The sequence below is a fragment of the Mobula birostris genome, chromosome 13, assembly GCF_030028105.1.
Source record: "Mobula birostris isolate sMobBir1 chromosome 13, sMobBir1.hap1, whole genome shotgun sequence".
Taxonomy (NCBI): Eukaryota; Metazoa; Chordata; class Chondrichthyes; order Myliobatiformes; family Myliobatidae; genus Mobula; species Mobula birostris.
In genome coordinates this window covers 29,483,044-29,506,949 of record NC_092382.1, presented here as the reverse complement: position 1 = coordinate 29,506,949, position 23,906 = coordinate 29,483,044, and the positions used below count along the sequence as shown (strand labels likewise).

At 44.6% G+C, this 23,906-nt stretch overlaps 1 protein-coding gene and 1 long non-coding RNA gene across 2 annotated transcripts; both read left to right on the top strand.

The window, feature by feature from the left end:
• Nucleotides 1-852: 852 nt before the first annotated feature.
• On the top strand, nucleotides 853-12,058 carry LOC140208674 (NACHT, LRR and PYD domains-containing protein 3-like). Its single transcript, XM_072277533.1, has 3 exons — nucleotides 853-1,046; nucleotides 4,797-4,965; nucleotides 10,290-12,058. Exon 3 carries the CDS (start codon nucleotides 10,358-10,360, stop codon nucleotides 11,273-11,275), a length of 918 nt encoding a protein of 305 aa, XP_072133634.1. The 5' UTR covers nucleotides 853-1,046; nucleotides 4,797-4,965; nucleotides 10,290-10,357; the 3' UTR covers nucleotides 11,276-12,058.
• Nucleotides 12,059-13,661: 1,603 nt separating this feature from the next.
• On the top strand, nucleotides 13,662-20,326 carry LOC140208678 (uncharacterized). The gene is made up of 3 exons (XR_011888866.1): nucleotides 13,662-17,231; nucleotides 17,387-17,557; nucleotides 17,713-20,326. It is a non-coding gene; the product is annotated as an uncharacterized lncRNA (long non-coding RNA).
• Nucleotides 20,327-23,906: the final 3,580 nt, after the last annotated feature.

The following is a 23,906-nucleotide window of genomic DNA, read 5'->3' as shown; positions in this document are numbered from 1 at the left end:
CCCCGCCCCCCAACCCGATGGCATGAATATCGATTTCTCCTTCCGGTGAACAAATCTTCCCCTCACCCCTCCATCCCACTCCCTCTCTTCCTCTCTGACTTTCCACGTCCACTCACCTGTTGATCACTTCTCTCTAGGTCCACTGCTCCATCCCTTTCTCCTATTCTCCACTCTCCTCTCCTATTAGATTCTATTTTCTTCAGCTTTTCAGCTTTCCCACCTACCTGGCTTCACCTATCACCTTCCAGCGAGACATTTCCTCGTCCGGACCGATTTTATTCAGGTATTTCCGTCATTTCATCTCAGTCCTGAAGGAGGGTTCAACTGGAAACGTCGACTGTTGACTCTTTTCGATAGATGCTGCCCGGCCTGCTGAGTTCCGCCAGCATTTTGTTTGTGTTGCTTTGGATTTCCAGCATCTGCAGACTTTAAACATGAGGAATTCTACAGATGCTGGAAATTCAAGCAACACACACCAAAGTTGCTGGTGAACGCAGCAGGCCAGGCAGCATCTCTAGGAAGAGGTGCAGTCGACGTCCTGATGAACGGTCTCGGCCTGGAACGTCGACTGTACCTCTTCCTAGAGATGCTGCCTGGCCTGCTGCGTTCACCAGCAACTTTGATCTGCAGACTTTGTCGTGTTTGTGATTTACCTCCCTGTTGTCGCTCCGGCCTTCCGGCCACTGGTGGCGCTGCATGGACCTCCGGCCACTGGTGGCGCTGCACGGACCGCCGGACACTGGTGGCGCTGCATGGACCTCCGGACACTGGTGGCGCTGCCGCGAACATCCTGCTAAACGCATGCGCGCTGCCGAATGCAGCTACCGCTGGCGGGTCTCCGATTCGGGGCGGCGGTGAGTGGAAACATCCCCGAGTTTGTGTGAATCTGGGCCGCTTAAATTCGGAAAGTCCCGGGCCCGAGCTCTGCCTGACGGCTGGAGCAGGGGTGCAGTGCCAGTTTTTTTAGGTGTTGGAGCTGTACGAGGGGTGGTTGATAAGTTCGTGGCCTAAGTCAGAAGGCCTGAAGTTTACAGCTGTCGTTACATGTACGTGTAGTTCCGCTCTGTGAGTGATCATGCAGAAAGTTTGAAGCTAATAACTGTTGTGGTATTTCTGTTTCAGATAATTGAAAATTGACTGGTTTTCAAAATTGACTCCTTCCACCTTAGGCTAAGAACCTCGATCTCACACCTAGTTAGTGTAGCAGCTCATTTCATGCACTGGGTAACTTCCTTTCCCCTTTCATGTAATGACCAGGTACACAAATTGGGTGTGGCATATATAAATGAATAGGGCTTCTTATAATGTCAAGCACTAAACCAAGATGAAAGAAATATATGAAATCCAGAGCTCAATAGACAATAGATGCAGGAGTAGGCCATTCGGCCCTTTGAGCCAGCACCGCCATTCACTGTGATCATGGCTGATCATCCACAATCAGTATCCAGTTCCTGCCTTAACCCCATAACCTTTGATTCTGCTATCTTTAACTGCTCTGTCCATTTCTTTCTTGAAAGCATCCAGAGACTTGGCCTCCACTGCCTTCTGGGGCAGAGCATTCCACATATCCACCACTCTCTGGGTGAAAAAGTTTTTCCTCAACTCCGTTCTAAATGGCCTACCCCTTATTCTTAAACTGTGGCCTCTGGTTCTGGACTCACCCATCAGCGGGAACATGTTTCCTGCCTCCAGTGTGTCCAATCCCTTAATAATCTTATATGTTTCAATAAGATCCCCTCTCAGCCTTCTAAATTCCAGAGTATACAGGCCCAGTCGCTCCAATCTTTCGACATATGACAGTCCCGCCATCCCGGGAATTAACCTTGTGAACCTACGCTGCACTCCCTCAATAGCAAGAATGTCCTTCCTCAAATTTAGAGACCAAAACTGCACACAGTACTCCAGGTGTGGTCTCACCAGGGCCCTGTACAGCTGCAGAAGGACCTCTTTGCTCTTATACTCAATTCCCCTTGTTATGAAGGCCAGCATGCCATTAGCTTTCTTCACTGCCTGCTGTACTTGCATGCTTGCTTTCAGTGACCGATGTACACAGAAATATAGTGACAGTTAAGACATTAACAAGATTATAGCCTATCAAACATCTGAACAGGGATACAAGCCTGACTTCGAAGGACCATTACTTTCAGAACTGCATTTGGAGCCGGTTAGAAAATTTGAACGAGATGCAGGCGAAACACAGCTTTTGTTAGTTTTACTGTTATCAATGACTTGTATGTTATCCTTGTTACACTCCTCAGCTTGTTTACGGAAGAAAGAAGTTAACATTGTTTGCTTAGAAGCCATAGGGTTGTTAGTGAGAAAAATTTACTTTTGTATCAGCGAGTAATCCACGGACCACCACAGATGTAGCCTTACTGATACGACTGAGTCAGAGCAGACAGCAGGGCCCACAGCGCTTAGCAGTGTTCCTAAGCAGGTATAAAAATAACAGAAATAAAGCAAGTAAGTTTTTTACACTTTTAGATATCTACATTGGAACCAAGTAATCAAGTATGAAAAAAAACGTCTAATGAAGTTTTGCTAAAGCCACGAATATTGCTGAATATTAGTATCAAAAGTGGAAGGTTGGCAACTCTGCCTCGTACCGTTTCTCTCACAGAAATGTTTGGACAGGAAGTGTATCTGTGAGTGTCGATACTCACAATATCCTCACACGTCGAGTACTACATGGTTAGACCTATACAGATTCTGTTTAGTCTTTAAATGTATAAAAAGTTAAAGAAGCTTGAATCTTTACATAAATTATTGTCGTATCTATACGAATAAAAAATATCGTATTTGGAAGTGATAAATGTTAATAGGGGAGGAGGGCAACCATTTGGGAGGTTTGGAAATGCGTTTCGTCTCGTTCATTGCCTCCCTAAGTTACTCTTTTTCCTATCAACACAAAGAGACAAACAGCCTCTTTCCAATCAACTATAGTTGGTGGAGCTCGGCCAAGGGGTTGATGCGCTATTAATGACAGTTGAAATGATGTAAAACTAGCTTATAGCCTAGAAATTTTTTTTCCCCATTTGCCTTGTGAAAAAAACTAAATTCACTTTATCCAGATGTAGAAGAAGATTTTGGATGATTACCTTGAATTCTTCATCAAAATCAGGCCGAAGATAAGCGAGCAGTGAATTTTTCTTTCATTATTTTGGACTTTTAACCTGGGTTTCGATGTTCATTCCTTGCTTAATACAGCTGCTACCTGGAATCCAATGGTACCCGTTGGAAAGAGCGGAAAAACGCTCACACTTGTGTACAGTCGTCCCTCGGCTGGAGAGAGACTGAGGATCTGTGAAATGGCGGGAGGCTACAGCAGGGCATGCTGGGAAAACAACGGTCGAGCGAGGACGAACTTCACAAATACCTCAATAAAAAACAGTCACAGATCCAGGATTTCACCAAAAACGATCAAATATCCTATCCTAATGTTGTTAGTGGTATTTTCCCCACCAATCACCACCACCTATCCCCAACCCCCACTTCTGTAAAATTCCCCCTATTTAATATGCGGCCGCTGTTAAATTCCCCGCTTGTTCATTTTGACGTTTTTTTACCGAGGTGCCGGAGTGGTGCCCCGGTGAGCTCCGGCAGCACTGCACCCCTGTTTAGATCCAAGTAAAATGGACCCGGGGATCAAGCTGCCCGGGTTTGTGAGGTGTTGAGCCAGTATTTCTGGTCTGGGATCAAATGTTTGTTTCTGGAGTTCCTCTGGAAGCAATGCTGTTAACCTGAGGAGAGAATGAGTTTGTATTCCATCCCTCACAAGGACAGGCTGTGATTAAATGGGCTGTTCTGTGTTTGCACCAGCAGAAATAGACCTGGGGGGGTTTCAGTGTTCAAACTGTGTTTGGAAATTCCTCCACGCTGTCACTTGTCTGTCAGACAGTGGAAATCAAACAGAAACTCAACTTGCTGGAGATCTGCACTAAATTCTGAACCCATTCTGACAGAAGATTGTGAACCTGAATGGTTAAATTTGTTTCTCTCCCCACAGCAGTTCCTTTCCTGTTGAGCGACTCTGGTGATTCCAGTTTCTTTCTATTAAATTCACTCTGGGATGGTTTACATTTCCTGATTGTCTGTTTTACTTGTGAATGTGTTCAGTGCAGTTGTTGCTGACAAGGTTCACATGAATAATCTCAGGAATGATCGGTTTTATGTGTGAGGAGCATTTGATGGTTATGGGGCTGTGCTCAGTGGAGTTCAGACGGGGTGGTGAAAGGGGAGGTGGTTAAGTAAACCTACTGAATGCTGAGAAGCCTGGATACAGTGGACATGGAGAGGATGTTTCCATTAGACGGAGAGTCTGTGATCTGACAGCACAGTCTCAGAATAAAGACGCTTCCCTTTAAAACTGAGATGAGAAAAATTTCTTCAGCCAAAAGATGGCTGATCTGTGGAATTTGTTGCCACAGAGGGTGGTTGGAGGCTGCCATTTGGGTATATTTAGGGCAGAGATTAATATATTCATCATTACTAAGTAGCTTCAGGGTTACAGGAGGAAGGCGGGAATATGGTGTTGGAATAAATCTCAGCCATGGTTGAGGGCTGGAGCAGACTCGATGGATCGAATCACCTAATTCTGTTCCTGCATCTTATATCTTAGCGATGACTGAACGATGACTCCTTCCTATCCCTCATCAGGTTTTGTGACGTGTCAGGGGCAGTTACAGATTTGTTCACTGAGATCATTAGATTTGTCTTCAATGTTTAGATTTCAGTGAGCAGAAATATTTTGTTCTCCTTTGTGTTGTTAACGTGCTTCATCATCTTTCATGTTAAAGTTAGACCTGCGGTGAGAGATTTATTGGAAGAAAAGCCCACAACTGGAAGAGAACCACGACTGAAGATGAGGGAACAGCAGCAAGTGACCCAGCCCGAGGACTGAGAGCACCAACTGGAGAGAACCCTTCTGACTCAGGGTTTCCATTGATTCAGTCCGGAGCAAGTTTGGTGAGTGTCATTTACTCAAACACTGGTCCTTTAGACATTACATATCTGTACAGAGTAAGGTAGGGAATAGTTATGGTGAGACTGAATGTGCCCAGAAATACCAGTTATGCCTCTGTCAGACCCAGTTGCAATCACTCCTGGTCTGGTAATGTACTGTCAGTATCCCAGCTCTTTAATCTCACTCACATTCCCTCAGTGTTTGCTCATTTGAAGAACTTGCATCTTATGAAGTAGCTTTTGGTCTGTTCTGAGTGTGGAGAGGGAAAGAGGGGTGTTTATATTACTATCTTGCAAAAAGAAGTAATTGTTTGACATTACTTGCTGCAAACTCACTCCCCATACCCTGTACATTCTCAACCAGATTATTGACATAGATGACAAGTAGCAATGGGTGTAACCCTGGGGAACTCCACGAGGCGCGGGCCTGGACTCCAATAACCAGCCTCCCATCATCACCATCTGCTTCCTGCCATCTAGCTGTTCCCAGACTCTGGACTCTGTGACAAACACAATGTTAGCAGCAAGATTAGACAGAGATTAATATAAAGAGAGATTTGTTGCTTCCTGGTGCGTGGAATGCACTGCCTGAGTCAGTGGTGGAGGCAGATACACTAGTGAAGTTTAAGAGACTACTAGCCAGGTATATGGAGGAATCTAAGGTGGGGGCTTATATGGGAGGCAGGGTTTGAGGGTCGGCACAACATTGTGGGCCGAAGGGCCTGTACTGTGCTGTACTATTCTATATTCTATATCAAGACAGAAACACCTCCTCCTCCATCATCTGTATAGGGTCCATGATCGCATTGCTGTTTCGCCTCACTGTAAAGACGCTGTCTGTCTCCTGAGTAAACATAAATGCAAAAAATCCATTTTAAATCTCCCCCACCTACGTCAGCTTCATGCATTAATGCCCTCTCTGAACTTCAAGAAGACCAATTTTGCGTTTTGGTATACTTTTGTTTTGAATATATTTGATGAAGGAGTTGGTGCTCTCCTTTTCATTATCTGCTGGAGCAAACTCGTGCCGTACTTCAGCCCTCTTGATTCCCTCCTTTAGTAACTCTTGAATTATTTATACTTATCAGTACCTCATTTGTTCTTTCCTGCCTATACTTGCTATGCACTCCTTCACCAGGGTCTCAATATCTGTCAAAACCCAAGGTTCCCTAAACATGTTAGCCCTGCCTTTTATTCTGTCAGCAACATTCAAACTCTGTACTGGTCGTCATTTATGCATTCCATCTCTGTACTCTTAAAATAGCAGTTTTGAAGGCCTCACACTTACCAAGCACAGATTTGCTCGAAATCAACCTGTTCCAATCCACGTTCACCAGATCCTTTCTGATACCATTAAAATTGGCCTTTTCTCCAATTTAGAACCAGACCTACCCATTTCCATAATGATCTTTAAACTAATGGTATTATGATCACTAGATCCAAAGTATTTACCTGCACAGACCTCTGTTACCTGCCCCGTCATGTACCCTAATAGTATTTCAGTCTATAGTTATGACCTCAATATATTGATCAAGGGAACTTCCTTGAACACATTTTACCAACGATATCCCAAACAGCCCTTTAAAGTATGGGTGTCCCGGTCAATAAGTGGAAAGTTACAACCATCTAGCATCATAACCTTCTAAGTTGCCTGTGATTTCTCAAACAATTTGATCCCCCAAATCCTATTGACTATTGGGCACTCTGTAATATAATCCCATCCCTTCCTTATTGTTCAGTTTCACCCATAAGGCCTCAGTGGATGAGCTTTCCAGTTTGTCCTGTATGAGCAATGCAGGGACATTTTCCCTAACTAGTTATGTCACTTGTCCTTCTTTAATCCCTCCCACTCAATCAAATTGTGTCTAACGCAACAGAACCCTGGAAGACTGACCTGCCAGCCCTGCACCTCCTCCAATCAAATCACATTAATGCTTGCAATACTGTAATTCAATACGCTGATCCATGCTCTAAGCTCATCAGCCTTTCCTACAATACTCCTTGCAATGAAATAATACACATTTGGGAACATTTGTTTCACCATGTTCTTTCTTTAGACTCCTGACTTTTTATGTTGGATTAACAGCATCTTTCCCACACAACCACTCCACTATCCACTCTGGTTCTTCATCCCCTTGCAGCTCAAGTTTGACACCTCACCCCATCCCGATGCAGTGTTAACAACCCTTCCCGCAAGGGTATCAGTCCCCCTCCAGTTCGGATGCAAAACGATCATGTCTGTCCAGGTCCCATCTTCCTTGGAATCATCCAAACATCTGCAGCACTCCACAATGCACCATCTCATCAGCCACACGTTAGACTGTATTATATCCTATTTCAGGCCTCACTAGCATGTGGTATGGGTGGCAATCCTGAAGACACAACCCTGGATGTTGTGCACTTTAACCTATCACCTACATCCATGAACTCACTTTGCAGCACCTCTTCACCCTTCCTGCCCTGTCATTGGTGCCGACGTGAACCTTGACCTCTGCTCACACTACCCTTAAACATGTTTCAGACTGGATGCGAGATTTCCCCGACCATGGCAACACACCATCCAGAAATCTTGTTCTCATTAATAGTGATGGCAGTCACTGCTGCTTCCCGTCACTCACGGGCCACAGTGAAGAGATATGCAAAGTATGCATTAGCTATACAGGACCCTGGTCAGACCCCACTTGAGCTCAGCTCTGGTCACTTCACTACAGGAAGGATGTGGAAACTACAGAAAGGGTGCAGAGGAGATTTACAAGGATTGGGGAGCATGCCTAATGAGAATAGGTTAAGTGAACTCAGCCTTTTCTCTTTGGAGCGGTGGAGGATGAGAGGTGACCTGATATGGGTGTATAAGATGATGAGAGGCATTGATCGTGTGGGTAGTCAGAGGCTTTTTCCCAGAGCTGAAATGGCTAGCACGAGAGGGCACACAGATTTAAGGTGCTTGTAAGTACAGAGGAGATGTTTTTTTACGCAGAGTGGTGAGTGCATGGAACTGTAGTGGAGACGGATATGAAGGGGTGTTTTAAGAGACTTCTGGATACATGGAGCTTAGAAAACTAGAGGGCTATGGGTAACCTTAGGTAATTTCTAATGTAAGTACATGTTCAGCACAGCATTGTGGGCTGAAGGGCCTGTATTGTGCTATAGGTTTTCAATGTTTCTATGTTTCTAAAGTTCACCTGCTATTTCTTTGTCTTCCATTACTAGCTCACCAATATCATTTTCCAGTGGACCAATATCAACTCTCAACTCCATTTTTTCTTTTTATGTAACTGAACAAAAACATTTGTTATCCTGCTTGATATTATTGTCTAGTCTCACCTCATATTTCATCTTTTCCCTTCTTATAGCTTTTTTAGTTGCCTTTTGTTAGATTTTAAAAGGTTTCCAATCATCCAACTTCCCACTCACTTTTGCTTCCATATTGACACTCACTCACTCATGGACTAATCACAGGACACACAAAAGGCGAACAGTATAGATCACCAGCATTTCATCCGAAGTTGCACTGGTGATGTTGCCTAGCTGGGTAATGAAACATCTGCAAGCGAACAAGCCAGCTCGGCGAGCCACTAAACAAGATCTGGGTTATTACACAACACCCAATCTAAGCGAGCCTTTCCCCAAGTAGGCTCAAGCACAATCGCAATAAATCCCCTCTCCTGCGACCCGACACCTTAAGTATGCTTGATTTTCCCATTCCCCTTGCATATTAAAGTTCGCCAGGACAAATGTGTCATTACCCTTATTACATGCCTTTTCCCTTTGCAACTCAAACCCACATCTTGGCGACTATTTGGAGGCCTGTATATGATTCCCATAATGTGCTTTGTTACCCCCTGTAATTTCTTATCTCCACCCACAAAGAGTCAACGTCCTCTGACTTTATGTCCCCTTTTTCTGAAGGTGTAATTCCATCTCGAAAACATAGCCAATGTCTTCCTGCCTGTCCTTTCGAAACAAAGTATATCTTTTGATGTTAAACTCCCAAACAAGATCTTCTTTCAGCCACAACTCAGTAATGGCCACAACGTCGTACCAACCAAAATCGAATTTTGCCTCTGTGGTACAATTTAACACTTGGCTGTGTCCACATTTAAACCTGCTGGCTCATCTTCAGCTCTATCATACTGGTTTCCATTGCCCTGTCATATTAGTTTAAAACACTCCCAACAGCTCCAGTAAATTCGCCTGCAAGAATATCGGACCCTGCTGGAATCCCTGCCCCTTGCTGTATTCTTCGGCCACACACTTATCTGCCACCTCATTCTATTCCTATCCCCACTGTCGGGTGGCACAGGCAGTGATCCCGAGATTACTACCTTTGAGTTCCTGCTTCTCAGCTTCCTTCCTAACTCCCTGTGTTTTGTTTTCCAGACCTCTTCCCTGTTCTCTTCCTATATCATTGGTACCAATATTTATCACGACTCGTGACCTTTCCTTTTCAGGATATTATGGACGTGTCCAGTAACGTTTCGGACCCTGGCTCCTGAGAGGCAAAGTAGCATCGGTGTCTCCTTTTTGAGTCCACAGAATCGCTTACCTCTCCTGCTGACTATAGAGTCCCGTATTACTGCTGACATCTTCTTCAGATTTCTGCTGTTCTGCACAACATCCGGGAGTTGCCTGAGTTCATGTCCCAGCTCCTCGGAGCATAGGATACCGTAGAGGTGTGGTGGGGCTTATTGCCTGAGTTCACGTACTAGCTCCTCAGAGCAGAGGAGACTGTAGAGGTGTGGTGAGGGTGTATAGCCTGAGTTAATGTAACAGTTCCTCGGAGAAGAAGAGACTGTAGACTACTGCGGGGTGTGTTACATCGTGACTGGCTGAGCTTGGAAAAGGAAATGGAAATAATGTTCCTTTTCTGTGGCTCAGTACTGACAGTTTCAACCTAAAGAAGTGTCGAGAGTATCCGCTCCATTATGAGAAAGTAAAAGTCAGTAGAGCAAGTAAATTGCCCCCCGACCCCCACTGTTACCCTCTGCGGTGTTGCCCAGTTCAGCAGAAGCTGAGCAGTGAAAGCGGTGAAACCAGCCGCTCCACACAACACTCTCCTCTCCAGAATCACGTGTGCACTTGGTGCTCGCTGGAACACCGGGGAATCTGCAAACTACGAACAGAGGGGAGAGGGGAGGCTTTAACAGCGAACCTGAATCGGATCAGAAATGTTTCGGGGCCATCGTTCATCTTCAGACGCTCTTATCTCTGATCTCCCAATTTCACCCAAACAGTGTCCTTAACAATTTCTTATTATTGGGGTAAATACGTGAGTGTTCAGTGTTCATCAGATCAGGCATTGACCACCTATTTCTGTCCATCCTAAGATGTTCAGCAGAAACACAAGGAGACTCTGCGGGCACAAACTGAAACACTGAGAGTGAACACGATCCTGATGAGGGAGAAGGTGAAGGTTTTCCAGCTGGTTGATCGATACGCTGAGCTCACGGTCATTTCTACTGTTCGAGATCGGAGACTGGTGGAACATGAGCTGCTGGCAAGAGGCAGAGACCACGAGGAGTGGAGAGAGGAACATCTCCGCAGAGAGCTGGAGAAAATCGGGATTGCTCATCTGTTTGAGAATAGTTACTCACATAGTTTTTGGGACAAAATGAAAAGATTCTTCACACAATCAACTTCGGGATGTTCAGCAGCAGTGGCCGGAGTCCCAGGGATCGGGAAAACAACATTGGTTCAAAAGATTGTTTATGACTGGGTCACGGGGAAAATATACCAACAATTCCAGTTTGCCTTCAGTTTCAAATTCTGGGATTTAAACTCCATTAATTGCAGAATAAACTTGAAAGAACTGATTCTGCATCAATATCCACATTTTGGGAATGCCCTGAGAGAGGTCTGGAAGAACCCAGAGGGATTGCTGTTTATATTCGATGGATTGGATGAATTCAAGCACAGAATCGATTTTGCTGACAGTCAGAGAGATACAGAACCCAAGCACCAGTGCCCAGATCCTGAATTCAAGTGCAAGGTGTCTGACATTGTGTACAGTTTAATCCAGGGCAAGCTGCTCCCAGGGTGTTCAGTGCTGGTGACCACACGTCCCACTGCGTTACATCTATTGGAAAAGGCGAAGATCAGTGTCTGGGCTGAAATCCTGGGATTTGTAGGTGAGGAACGGAACGAATATTTCATCAGGTATTTTGAAGATCAGACGGTAGCGGCAGCAACCCTTCCTACTGCTGCATCCTCGCTCTGGCATTGGGTCCCTTCTTCACACACAGAGTCAGGGACCCAGAGCGAATTCCCAAGACCATCCCCCAACTATATTCCTACTATATTTACAACATTCTGAAAAACCATGGTCGTGAGATTGACAGTCCCCTGATGTGTTACTCAGGGTTGGTCAGATGGCCTTCAGAGGAGTGCTCGAGAAGAAGATTGTGTTTACAGGTGGAGATTTGATCAACTACAATCTGCAGCCTTCCCAGTTCCTGATGGAGCTTTTGGAGAGAGAGGATTCTGCCCGGAGCGCGGTGTACACATTTCCCACACCTCACCATCCAAGAGTTTGTAACTGCAGTAGCACAGTTCCTGAATCCACATCCCGGGGATATCCTGTAAAGGGATTTGGATAAAACTGTAGTGAATCAGATTGTGAAGAATTGTGACAAGTGACCAGGGGATCGGTCAGTAATTCCCCAAGGACAGGAGGGTTCTGTGGTTCCTTGTGAAGGGATGTTGGAGACTTCATCAGATCAGTGAACAACGGCCATTGGTTTAATGGTAGTAAATCACAGGAATGGCCGTGTTTCTCACTGACTGTGACACGTCCATTGACAATGTTCCTTCTCAGTTGTACAAGGCCTTGGTGAGACCGCACCTGGAGTATTGTGTGCAGTTTTGGTCCCCTAATCTGAGGAAAGACATCCTTGCCATAGAGGGAGTACAAAGAAGGTTCACCAGATTGATTCCTGGGATGGCAGGACTTTCATATGAAGAAAGAATGGATGAACTGGGCTTGTACTCATTGGAATTTAGAAGATTGAGGGGGGATCTGATTGAAACGTATAAGATCCTAAAGGGATTGGACAGGCTAGATGCAGGAAGATTGTTCCCGATGTTGGGGAAGTCCAGAACGAGGGGTCACAGTTTGAGGATAGAGGGGAAGCCTTTTAGGACTGAGATTAGGAAAAACTTCTTCACACAGAGAGTGGTGAATCTGTGGAATTCTCTGCCACAGGAAACAGTTGAGGCCAGTTCATTGGCTATATTTAAGAGGGAGTTAGATATGGCCCTTGTGGCTACGGGGGTCAGGGGGTATGGAGGGAAGGCTGGGGCGGGGTTCTGAGTTGGATGATCAGCCATGATCATAATAAATGGCAGTGCAGGCTCGAAGGGCCGAATGGCCTACTCCTGCACCTATTTTCTATGTTTCTATGGTTCACTGTTACCAACACTGACTGCAGCAGGTGGGTCAGAGATTCACACCCCCTTCCCAGTGAGAAGGAGATAAATACCATTGTGAGATTGTCCTCCCCTGCCCTTCCCCGTGTGTGACTTTTCTCACTACCAGATACCGTGAGCGCATCTCTTCTGGGCCTCTTTTCAGTCTCACCCCTCCTGTACAATCTTTTTCTGTAACCCCTCATCTTGTATGATTATCGTTTCCCCCCTGAGTCCTCCTGTGAGACAACTCATCCCTATCCCCCTTCCTCCTGTGGGATCTTTTCCCCAATCCCTTCCTCCTGTTGGATGTCTTCCCCATCCCCCTTCCTCCTGTGGGATCTCGCTTCCCCATCCCCCTTCATCCTGTGGGATCTCTCTTCCCCATCCCCCTTCATCCTGTGGGACCTCTCTTCCCCATCCCCCTTCCTCCTGTGGGATCTCTCTTCCCCATCCCCCTTCATCCTGTGGGATCTCTCTTCTCCTCCCCCTTCCTCATATGGGATCTCTCTTCCCCATCCCCCTTCATCTTGTGGGATCTCTCTTCCCCATCCCCCTTCATCCTGTGGGATCTCTCTTCCCCATCCCCCTTCATCCTCTGGGATCTCTCTTCCCCATCCCCCTTCATCCTCTGGGATCTCTCTTCCCCATCCGCCTTCCTCCTGCTGGATCTCTCTTCCCCATCCCCCTTCATCCTGTGGGATCTCTCTTCCCCATCCCCCTTCATCCTCTGGGATCTCTCTTCCCCATCCGCCTTCCTCCTGCTGGATCTCTCTTCCCCATCTACCTTCCTCCCGCGGGATCTCTCTTCCCCATCCCCCTTCCTCCTGCTGGATCTCTCTTCTCCATCCCCCTTCCTCCTGTGGGATCTCTCATCCTCATCCCCCTTCTTCCTGTGGGATCTCTCTTCCCTATCCCCCTTCATCCTCTGGGATCTCTCTTCCCCATCCCCCTTCATCCTCTGGGATCTCTCTTCCCCATCCGCCTTCCTCCTGCTGGATCTCTCTTCCCCATCCCCCTTCATCCTGTGGGATCTCTCTTCCCCATCCCCCTTCATCCTGTGGGATCTCTCTTCCCCATCCGCCTTCCTCCTGCTGGATCTCTCTTCCCCATCCGCCTTCCTCCTGCTGGATCTCTCTTCCCCATCTACCTTCCTCCCGCGGGATCTCTCTTCCCCATCCCCCTTCCTCCTGCTGGATCTCTCTTCCCCATCCCCCTTCCTCCTGTGGGATCTCTCATCCTCATCCCCCTTCTTCCTGTGGGATCTCTCTTCCCTATCCCCCTTCATCCTGTGGGATCTCTCTTCCCCATCCCCCTTCCTCCTGTGGGATCTCTCTTCCCCATCCGCCTTCCTCCTGCTGGATCTCTCTTCCCCATCTGCCTTCCTCCCGCAGGATCTCGCTTCCTCATCCGCCTACCTCCTGCAGGTTCTATCTTCCTATCCTTTTGCTTGGCTGGAGTCCCACCACTATCTCCCATCGACACTTTCCCATTCACAAATCTTCCTCACTGGGGGACTTACTTCCATCCTTCAATTCTTGCAGGTAGGTTTGCTAGAGAGGCTCCAGTGGATTTAAACGAGATACAAGTGGCGAGGGGAACCAAAGTGTAGGAACAGATGTAGGGGAGAAGGAAGAAAAAGGAGATAGTAAAGTTGTTTGCACCGTTTGTGATAAACAGAGAGATAGAGGTGGAAAATTTCTTAAATGCATTTATTTTAATGCTAGGAGCATTGTAAGAAAGGTGGATGAGCCTAGAGCATGGATTGATACCTGGAAGTATGATGTTGTAGCTATTAGTGAAACATGGTTGCAGGAGGGGTTTGTTTGGCAACTAAATATTCCTGGATTTCATTGCTTCAGGTGTGCTAGAATCAGAGGGACAAGAGGGGGAGGTGTTGCTTTGCTTGTCAGAGAAAATATTACAGCAGTGCTCTGGCAGGATAGATTAAGAGGGCTCGTCTAGGGAAGCTATTTGGGTGGAACTGACAAATCGGAACAGTGTAGTAACACTTATAGGGGTGTATTCTAGACCACCAAATGGGGAGCAAGAATTGAAGGAGCTAATTTGTAAGGAGATAGCAGATATTTGTAGTAAGCACACGGTTGAGAGTGTGGGAGATTTTAATTTTCCACACGTAGACGGGGAAGCCCAGACTGTAAAAGGGCTAGATGGTTTGGAGTTAGTAAAATGTGTGCAGGATAGTTTTTTGCAGCAACACATAGAGGTACCAGCTAGAGAAGGAGCAGTGCTGGATTTCCTGTTAGGGAATGAGATAGGGCAGGTGACGAAGGTATGTGTTTGGGAGCAATTCGGGTCCAGTGATCACAATGCCATTAGTTTCAATATAATTATGGAGAAGGATAGGTCTGGACCGAGGGTTGAGATTTTTGATAGGAGAAAGGCTAACTTTAAGGAGATGCGAAAGGATTTAGAAGGAGTGGATTGGGACAATTTGTTTTATGGGAAGGATGTAATAGAGAAATGGAGGTCATTTTAAGGTGAAATTTTGAGGGTACAGAATCTTTATGTTCCTGTCAGGTTGAAAGGAAAGGTTAAAAGTTTGAGAGAACCATGGTTTTCAAGGGATATTGGAAACTTGGTTTGGAAAAAGAAAGATATCTACAATAAATATAGGCAGCATGGAGTAAATGAGGTGCTCGAGGAATATAAAGAAGGTAAAAAGAATCTTGAGAAAGAAATTAGAAAAGCTAGAAGAAGATACGAGGTTGTTTTGGCAAGTAAGGTGAAAATAAATCCAAAGTAAATGCAAAGGGTTTCTACCGTTATATTAATAGCAAAAGGACAGTAAGGGATAAAATTGGTCCCTTAGAGAATCAGAGTGGGCAGCTATGTATGGAGCCAAAAGAGATGGGGGAGATTTTGACCAATTTCTTTTCTTCAGTATTCACTAAGGAGAGGATATTGAATTGTGTATGGTAAGGGAAACAAAGAGGGTAGTTATGGAAACTATGATAATTAAAGAAGAGCAAGTACTGGAGCTTTTAAGGAATATAAAAGTGGATAAGTCTCCAGGTTCTGACAGGATATTCCCTAGGACCTTAAGGGAAGTTAGTGTGGAAATAGCAGGGGCTCTGACAGAAATATTTCAAATGTCATTAGAAACGGGGATGGTGCCGGAGAATTGGAGTATTGCTATATATGGTATATATAATTATCTGGATAGACAGGGTCTGATTAGGAACAGTCAACATGGATTTGTGCATGGAAAGTAATGTTTGACAAATCTTATTGAATTTTTTGAAGAGGTTGCTAGGAAAGTTGACAAAGGTAAAGCGGTGGATGTTGTCTATATGGGCTTCAGTAAGGCCTTTGACAAGGTTCCACACGGAAGGTTAGTTAGGAAGGTTCAATCGTTAGGTATTAATATTGAAGTAGTAAAATGGATTCAGCAGTGGCTGGATGGGAGACGCCAGAGAGTAGTGGTGGATAAATGTTTGTCAGATTGGAGGCCAGTGACTAGCGGTGTGTCTCAGGGATCTGTACTGGGTCCAGTGTTGTTTGGCATATACATTAATGATCTGGATGATGGGGTGGTAAATTGGATGAGTAAATATGCAGATGATACTAAGATCAGTGGAGTTGTGGATAATGAAGTAGGTTTTCAAAGCTTGCAGAGAGATTTAGGCCAGTTAGAAGAGTGGGCTGAAAGATGGCAGATGGAGTTTAATGCTGATAAATGTGAGGTACAACATTTTGGTAGGACTAATCAAAATAGGACATACATGGTAAATGGTTGGGCATTGAAGAATGCTGTAGAACAGAGGGATCTGGGAATAATGGTGCGTAGTTCCCTGAAGGTGGAATCTCATGTGGATAGGGTGGTGAAGAAAGCTTTTGGTTTGCTGGCCTTTATTAATCAGAGCATTGAGTATAGGAGTTGGGATGTAATGTTGAAATTGTACAAGGCATTGGTAAGGCCAAATTTGGAGTATTGTGTACAGTTCTGGTCACTGAATTATAGGAAAGATGTCAATAAAATTGAGAGAGTACAGAGAAGATTTACTAGAATGTTACCGGGGTTTCATCACCTAAGTTACAGAGAAAGGTTGAACAAGTTGGGTCTTTACTCTTTGAAGCGTAGAAGGTTGAGGGGGGACTTGATAGAGGTATTTAAAATTATGAGGGGGATAGATAGAGTTGACGCAGATAGGCTTTTTCCATTGAAATTGGGGGAGATTCAAACTAGAGGACATGAGTTGAGAGTTAAAGGGCAAAAGTTTAGGGGTAAAATGAGGGGGAACTTCTTTACTCAGAGAGTGGTAGCTGTGTGGAACGAGCTTCCAGCAGAAGTGGTTGAGGCAGGTTCGATGTTGTCATTTAAAGTAAAATTGGATAGCTATATGGACAGGAAAGGAATGGAGCGTTACGGGCTGAGTGCGGGTCAGTGGGACTAGGTGAGAGTAAGCATTTGGCATGGACTAGAAGGGCCGAGATGGCCTGTTTCCGTGCTGTAATTGTTATATATCGTTATATGGTTAACCCTACCCCTCTGGAGTCTCTCACATCAGAAACATTTCTCTCATCGGGAAATGAGGCAGAATATGTGGAGTTCACAGGGTCACATCGACAGACTAAATTACCGACATTCGGTGAATACCCTGGAGCTGGGCAGTGAGGGACATTGATAATGATGGGAACTCCGATCAGTGATTTACCGAAGGGTTTAATGTTTCCTGAAATATTCGAGTGAGAGAAATTCCCTCAGACCCACAGTTTGAATCACTTTGTTGATCAACTTGTTTGTTTGTGTTCAGACTTGGGAGGAATAAACTGGGAGATTCAGGAGTGAAACTGGTGTCTGCGGCTCTGAGGAACCCGGAGTGTAAAATACAGAAACTGTGGTAAGTACCAGACTGTGGGAGATTGTGTTTACAGTCACTGGGTGTCTGACACTGAACATTAATGTGATCAGTAATTGTGTTGCTGATAAACACTGGGGATTTGTACTGTCTCCTGTCTCTCTGTGTCCTTCACCCTCACTCTCTCTCATCTCCAGGCTGGACAGTGTCGGTCTCACAGATTCTAGTGCCGAGGATCTCATCTCCACTCTCAGTACAAACCCATCACTGACGGAGCTAGACCTGAGTGGCAATAAACTGGGAGATTCAGGAGTGAAACTGGTGTCTGCGGCTCTGAGGAACCCGGAGTGTAAAATACAGAAACTCTGGTAAGTACCAGACTGTGGGAGATTGTGTTTACAGTCACTGGGTGTCTGACACTGAACATTAATGTGATCAGTAATTGTGTTGCTGATAAACACTGGGGATTTGTACTGTCTCCTGTCTCTCTGTGTCCTTCACCCTCACTCTCTCTCATCTCCAGGCTGGACAGTGTCGGTCTCACAGATTCTAGTGCCGAGGATCTCATCTCCACTCTCAGTACAAACCCATCACTGACGGAGCTAGACCTGAGTGGCAATAAACTGGGAGATTCAGGAGTGAAACTGATGTCTGCGGCTCTGAGGAACCCGGAGTGTAAAATACAGAAACTCTGGTAAGTACAAGACTGTGGGAGATTGTGTTTACAGTCACTGAGTGTGTGACACTGAACAATAATGTGATCAGTAATTTCTTTATTAACCTTTTTATTGATTTAAAAGTATAAATACAGTAAAGAGGAGAATTAGTTCAAGTATATATATCAGTAACAATATAAACCAAGATTAAGATAGACATTGTCAAAGTCATAGATATTAAACTAGTATAATATATAATAAAAGAAAATGAAAATAACAATTCTCCTCTTAACCAGTTTATGAAGAGAAAGGAAAAAACATTGGGTTCTAAATGAAAAGGGAAAAAAAACACTACACTATAACAAAACAAAAAAAGGGGGACTCTGCATCTCATTTTGAGGATACGACCCAAAAAGAGAGAGAGAGAAAGACTTTCTGATCAAATCTAAAACTTCGATTAAAAAAAGATTGTAAGAGTAATAAATCAAATTAAATGAAAATATTGGATAAAAGGTCACCATATTTGCTCAAATTTAAAGGATGTATCAAATGTCCGACTTCTTATTTTCTCTAAACTTAAACAGGACATAATGGAGGAGAGCCAGTAAATGACTGTAGGTGGATTAGAATCCTTCCACTCCAATAAAGTGGCTCTCCCAGCCGGTAAGGTCGAAACGGCTATCATACATCGAGCGGAAACAAGAATATTTCGTAAGCAAATTAGGTTGTAGATCCAGATCCAAGACTTTTGATAGTGTTTTAAAAACATCTCTGCAAAAGTTATCTGGCTTTATACAAGACCAATACGTATGAGTTAAAGTGTCCAGCTCAATATTACATCTGTCACAAGTAGGATTAATACTGGAGAAAATATGCGCTGGTTTATCCTTTGACACATGGGCCCAATGCGCTACCTTGAACCGTATCAAGGAACGACAGGCACAAATAGATGAGTTGTTAACCAAATGAAAAGTTTTACTCCATTGATTATCTGAAAATGACTCTTGAAGAGCATTTAATTTTATCATCAGATATCATTCGTGAACTCGATAACCGTTTATAGATTAAGCTAACAACCTTTTTTGAAATGGACTCTCCAGGAGGCGCTCATGGTGTGAGGTACATTTTGGCTTCGCTCCATTCCCTTTACTTCTTTTACCCGTAACCACCCTTATTTAATCTGTTTATACCTACACTAATAGGTTTATAACACAAATATATCTTTGAACTTTGATTTTAACTCGCTGGAAATGTGAACCAGAGGACAAGTAGTTAAAAATGGGAAAGACTCCAACAGCAACGGGAAAAAAAAATGGCGATCCTAAAGCATCTAAGCAAATACCAATAACTTTTGAAATAATGTCGAATCTTCTAGAGGAAAAACTTAATCAAAGATTTGCTGTGTTTGAAGAAGTTTTGAAGATGATTCAAGATGACATTAGATCGTTTAGATGTGAAATTGATCAACAGCAAACTAGAATTTCAGAACTGGATGCTGCCCGTTGGCAGAGGACAAAAGATTGAAGCCCTGGAAAAAAATCTGGCTTCAACATCCCATGTTGGAACGTCATAAATCCAAGATTATTGATCTCGAAGATCAATCCCGATGACAGAACTTGCGGATAATCGGGCTTCCCAAAGATATCGAGACGGCCGATCCTACCAAATACTTTTCTCAATTTTTAATGGATGTGTTTGGTTCAGAGGTTTTGGAGGCCCCTCCATTGCTCGATCGCGTGCACCATACATTGCGCCCCAAACCTTCCAGAGAATTTAAACTGAGACCCATTATTATTCTGTTCCATTATGCTCACATTAAGGATCGTGTGGTACGAGCTGCGTAGCGGAAAGATATGATCGAATTTCAAAGTTTCAAATTTTGCCTCGTTGAAGATTTCAGTCCTGAAGTTCTGAGGGAATGGATAGCTTTTAAACCACAGATGTCAGAATTTTATCAAAAAGGCCTTAACCAGCGTTGCTGTTTCCAGCACGTTTGAAAATAGTTCTTGCCGATAACTCTCGTCGTCTGTTTAAATCTCCGGATGAAGCTCAGTTTTCTTGACAATCAGCGTTCCTCTGCTCCGGACTAATTAACGGACTGTTGTTTATTCTCTTTGTTCTTACATGCTTGTTTTTGCAGTAGATCCAGATCCAAAACTTTTGATAGGGTTTTCAAAACATCTCTCCAAAAGCTTACAGCTTTGGATTTTTATAATCTGAGGGCTTTTGCCCTGGGTTTGTAGGGTAGGTATTTTTCATATTTTCGGATAAGTTTTCTTTCTTTACTGATTCTGTATTTTATTTATTCTTTTTTACTTTTTATTTTTCTTTCTTTGAAACTTTATAGGCCTATATCCTTGCTAAATGTGGATTCCAAGGTATTTTCAAAATTACTGGCAACTAGACTGGAGAAAGTATTGCCTCCAATTATTTCTGTTGACCAGACTGGATTTATTAAAAATCATTATTCCTTCTTTAATATTAGATCAATGAATATTGTTTATACTTCTTCATCCAGAACTCCAGAATGTGTCATTTCACTGGACACTGAGAAAGCTTTTGACAGAGTCGAATGGACATATTTGTTTAATTCGCTTGAGAAATTCAATTTTAGTCCGATATTTATATCTTGGATTAAACTGATATACCTTACCCCCTTCGGCATTTACCAATAATCAAAGATCTCCCTTTTTTCAGTTATTTCCTGGTACTCGGCAGGGTTGCCCTCTTTGTCCATTATTATTTGATATCGCCCTGGAACCTTTAGCTATTGCTATTCGTGACTCTCCTAATATATTTGGCATTACCCGCAGGAATGAGATACACAAACTATCACTATATGCAGATGATTAATTATTATATATCTCTAACCCTGAGAAATCCATTCCGGCAGTTTTAGCTCTGCTTCCTCAGTTGAGTAACTTTTCCGCTTACAAATTGATTAATAAGAAGCATAAGGACTTACTGAAGTTCAATTTTTTTTCCTAAATCCTTTTTTAATACTGTTGATTACAAAAGTTACTCTTATATATGGCAGAATAAAAATCTCAGATTAAGTAAAAAATACTTACGTAGAACATAGACATAGAACATAGAATAGTACAGCACAGTACAGGCCCTTCGGCCCACAATGTTGTGCCGACCCTCAAACCCTGCCTCCCATGTAAGCCCCCCATCTTAGATTCCTCCATATACCTGTCTAGTAGTCTCTTAAACTTCACTAGTGTATCTGCCTCCACCACTGACTCAGGCAGTGCATTCCATGTACCAAGCACTCTCTGAGTAAAATACCTTCCTCTAATATTCCCCTTGAACTTCCCACCCCTTACTTTAAAGCCATGTCCTCTTGTATTGAGCAGTGGTGCCCTGGGGAAGAGGCGCTGTCTATCCACTCTATCTATTCCTATTATCCTCTACACATCTATCATGTCTCCTCTCAGCCTCCTTTTCTCCAAAGAGTAAAGCCCCAGCTCCCTTAATCTCTGATCATAATGCATACTTTCTAAACCAGGCAGCATCCTGGTAAATCTCCTCTGTACCCTTTCCAATGCTTCCACATCCTTCCTTTCGTGAGGTGACCAGAACTGGACACAGTACTCCAAGTGTGGCCTAACCAGAGTTTTATAGAGCTGCATCATTACATAGCGATTCTTAAACTCTATCCCTCGACTTATGAAAGCTAACACCCCATAAGCTTTCTTAACTACCCTATCCACCTGTGAGGCAACTTTCAGGGATCTGTGGACATGCACCCCGAGATCCCTCTGCTCCTCCACACTACCAAGTATCCTGCCATTTACTTTGTACTCTGCTTTGGAGTTTGTCCTTCCAAACTGTACCATCTCACACTTCTCCGGGTTGAACTCCATCTGCCACTTCTCAGCCCACTTCTGCATCCTGTCAATGTCTCTCTGCAATCTTTGACAATCCTCTACACTATCTACAACACCACCAACCTTTGTGTCGTCTGCAAACTTGCCAACCCACCCTTCTACCCCCACATCCAGGTCATTAATAAAAATCACAAAAAGTAGAGGTCCCAGAACAGATCCTTGTGGGACACCACTAGTCACAATCCTCCAATCTGAATGCCCTCCCTCTACCACCACCCTCTGCCTTCTGCAGGCAAACCAATTCTGAATTCACCTGGCCAAACTTCCCTGGATCCCATGCCTTCTAACTTTCTGAATAAGCCTACCGTGTGGATCCTTGTCAAATGTCTTACTAAAATCCATATAGATCACATCCACTGCACTACCCTCATCTATATGCCTGGTCACCTCCTCAAATAACTATCAGGCTTGTTAGACACGATCTGCCCTTCACAAAGCCATGCTGAATGTCCCTGATCAGACCATGATTCTCTAAATGCCTATAGATCCTATCTCTAAGAATCTTTTCCAACAGCTTTCCCACCACAGACGTAAGGCTCACTGGTCTATAATTACCCAAACTATCCCTACTACCTTTTTTGATGGGGGACATTTTGGCCAATTCCCTGCCCTCCCCTTTAATGGCTGCACGCCAGGTTTAATTCCCAACCGTTCTAACGGAACTGGCTCCAGCCTGAAGCTGTCTGTCGTTCGGAGCGTTCCCACAGTGACGTATTTCCGCCTCCTGTCCAGTGGCACAGCTTCCAGTGGATGTGCGGGTTTGAGACTCCCCCACGAGACCCCGGGGAATTAGACAGGAAGAGCCTGGGGGCCGGGGCTCAGTCTGGTACACTGGTGTCCCGGGGCGGGATTATCCCGGGAGAGAATCCTTTTGCTCCCTTTGCTGAGGACGGTGCATTCGGCAGTCTGGCTGATATAATGATGTTAAATTGACAAATACCTCGGCAGTGACCCTGGATCTGCAGCGATCTCGGACACGGCCCTGAAGTGTGATTTTATAATCATCGGTTCCCCAATGCAGAGTGACGGTGAGAAACGGGACTGATTATTCAAACTGTCACCCGTTGTCACCGGTCAGTTAATTGTGTGTGATTCTGAGTGAGTCGGGAGCAGCTTATTTATCCCTGCACACGAGCAGCTCACACATTGTTTAATTTACATTTGTCATGATGAAATCAATAAACCACTGTAATTTCCTGTCTTGGTGTCAGACTCGAGTCTCACTAGAGGAGAAACAGTACCCTGGGGTTACTGCTGCCCACCGCACCCGGTGAACTGCAATAATGGTGTGAGCTCCTCACACTGGTACGGCAGCATCTCAGCTCCAGGCTGAGGGATGTCAGTCTGATAGTGTCTGGTCCCCAGGATCTGTTCACTCCCCATCCCGGCTGACCACCGCATCCTCTCACGCCAGATACTCGCACTATCCTGATCCCCACCTTCCTGCGTGCTTTCTTGCTCTCACAGTCAAAAACAATAAAGGAGATTGGAAGCTCATATACTGTATAATATCGGACCCACGTCCACCAAGGTCGCAAACAGAAGGGAACAGAAGCAATCAACACGGGCTGAAGCTCCCTCTTTACAGACCTGGCACACAAACCCGGGGCCAGACAGAGTCAAGCTTCCTCCGCACAGACCCAGCTCACACCCCCACAATCAAAGCATCTCATAATCTTATACACCTCTATCAGGCCACCTCTCATCCTCTGTTGCTCCAAGGAGAAAAGGCCAAGTTCACTCAACCTATTCTCATAAGGCATGCTCCCCAATCCAGGCAATATCCTTGTAAATCTCCTCTGCACCCTCCCCATGGTTTCCATATCCTTCCTGTAGTGAAGCGACCAGATCTGAGCCAGTACTCCAAGTGGGGTCTGACCAGTGTCTATATAGCTGCAACATTACCTCTCGGCTCCTAAATTCAATGCCACGATTGATGAAGGCCAATATACCGTACACCTTCTTAACCACGGAGTCAACCTGCACAGCTGCTTTGAGCATCCTATGGACTCGGACCTCAAGAACCCTCTGATGCTCCACACTGCCAGGAGTCTTACCATTAACACTACCTGTAAAAGTACAACGAAGGAATAGGGAAAAAGCCTAAGAAGGTTAATGCGTACGGATAACTGCATTCTACTCTTTATTTGTTGTTTAATCTCCCCGAG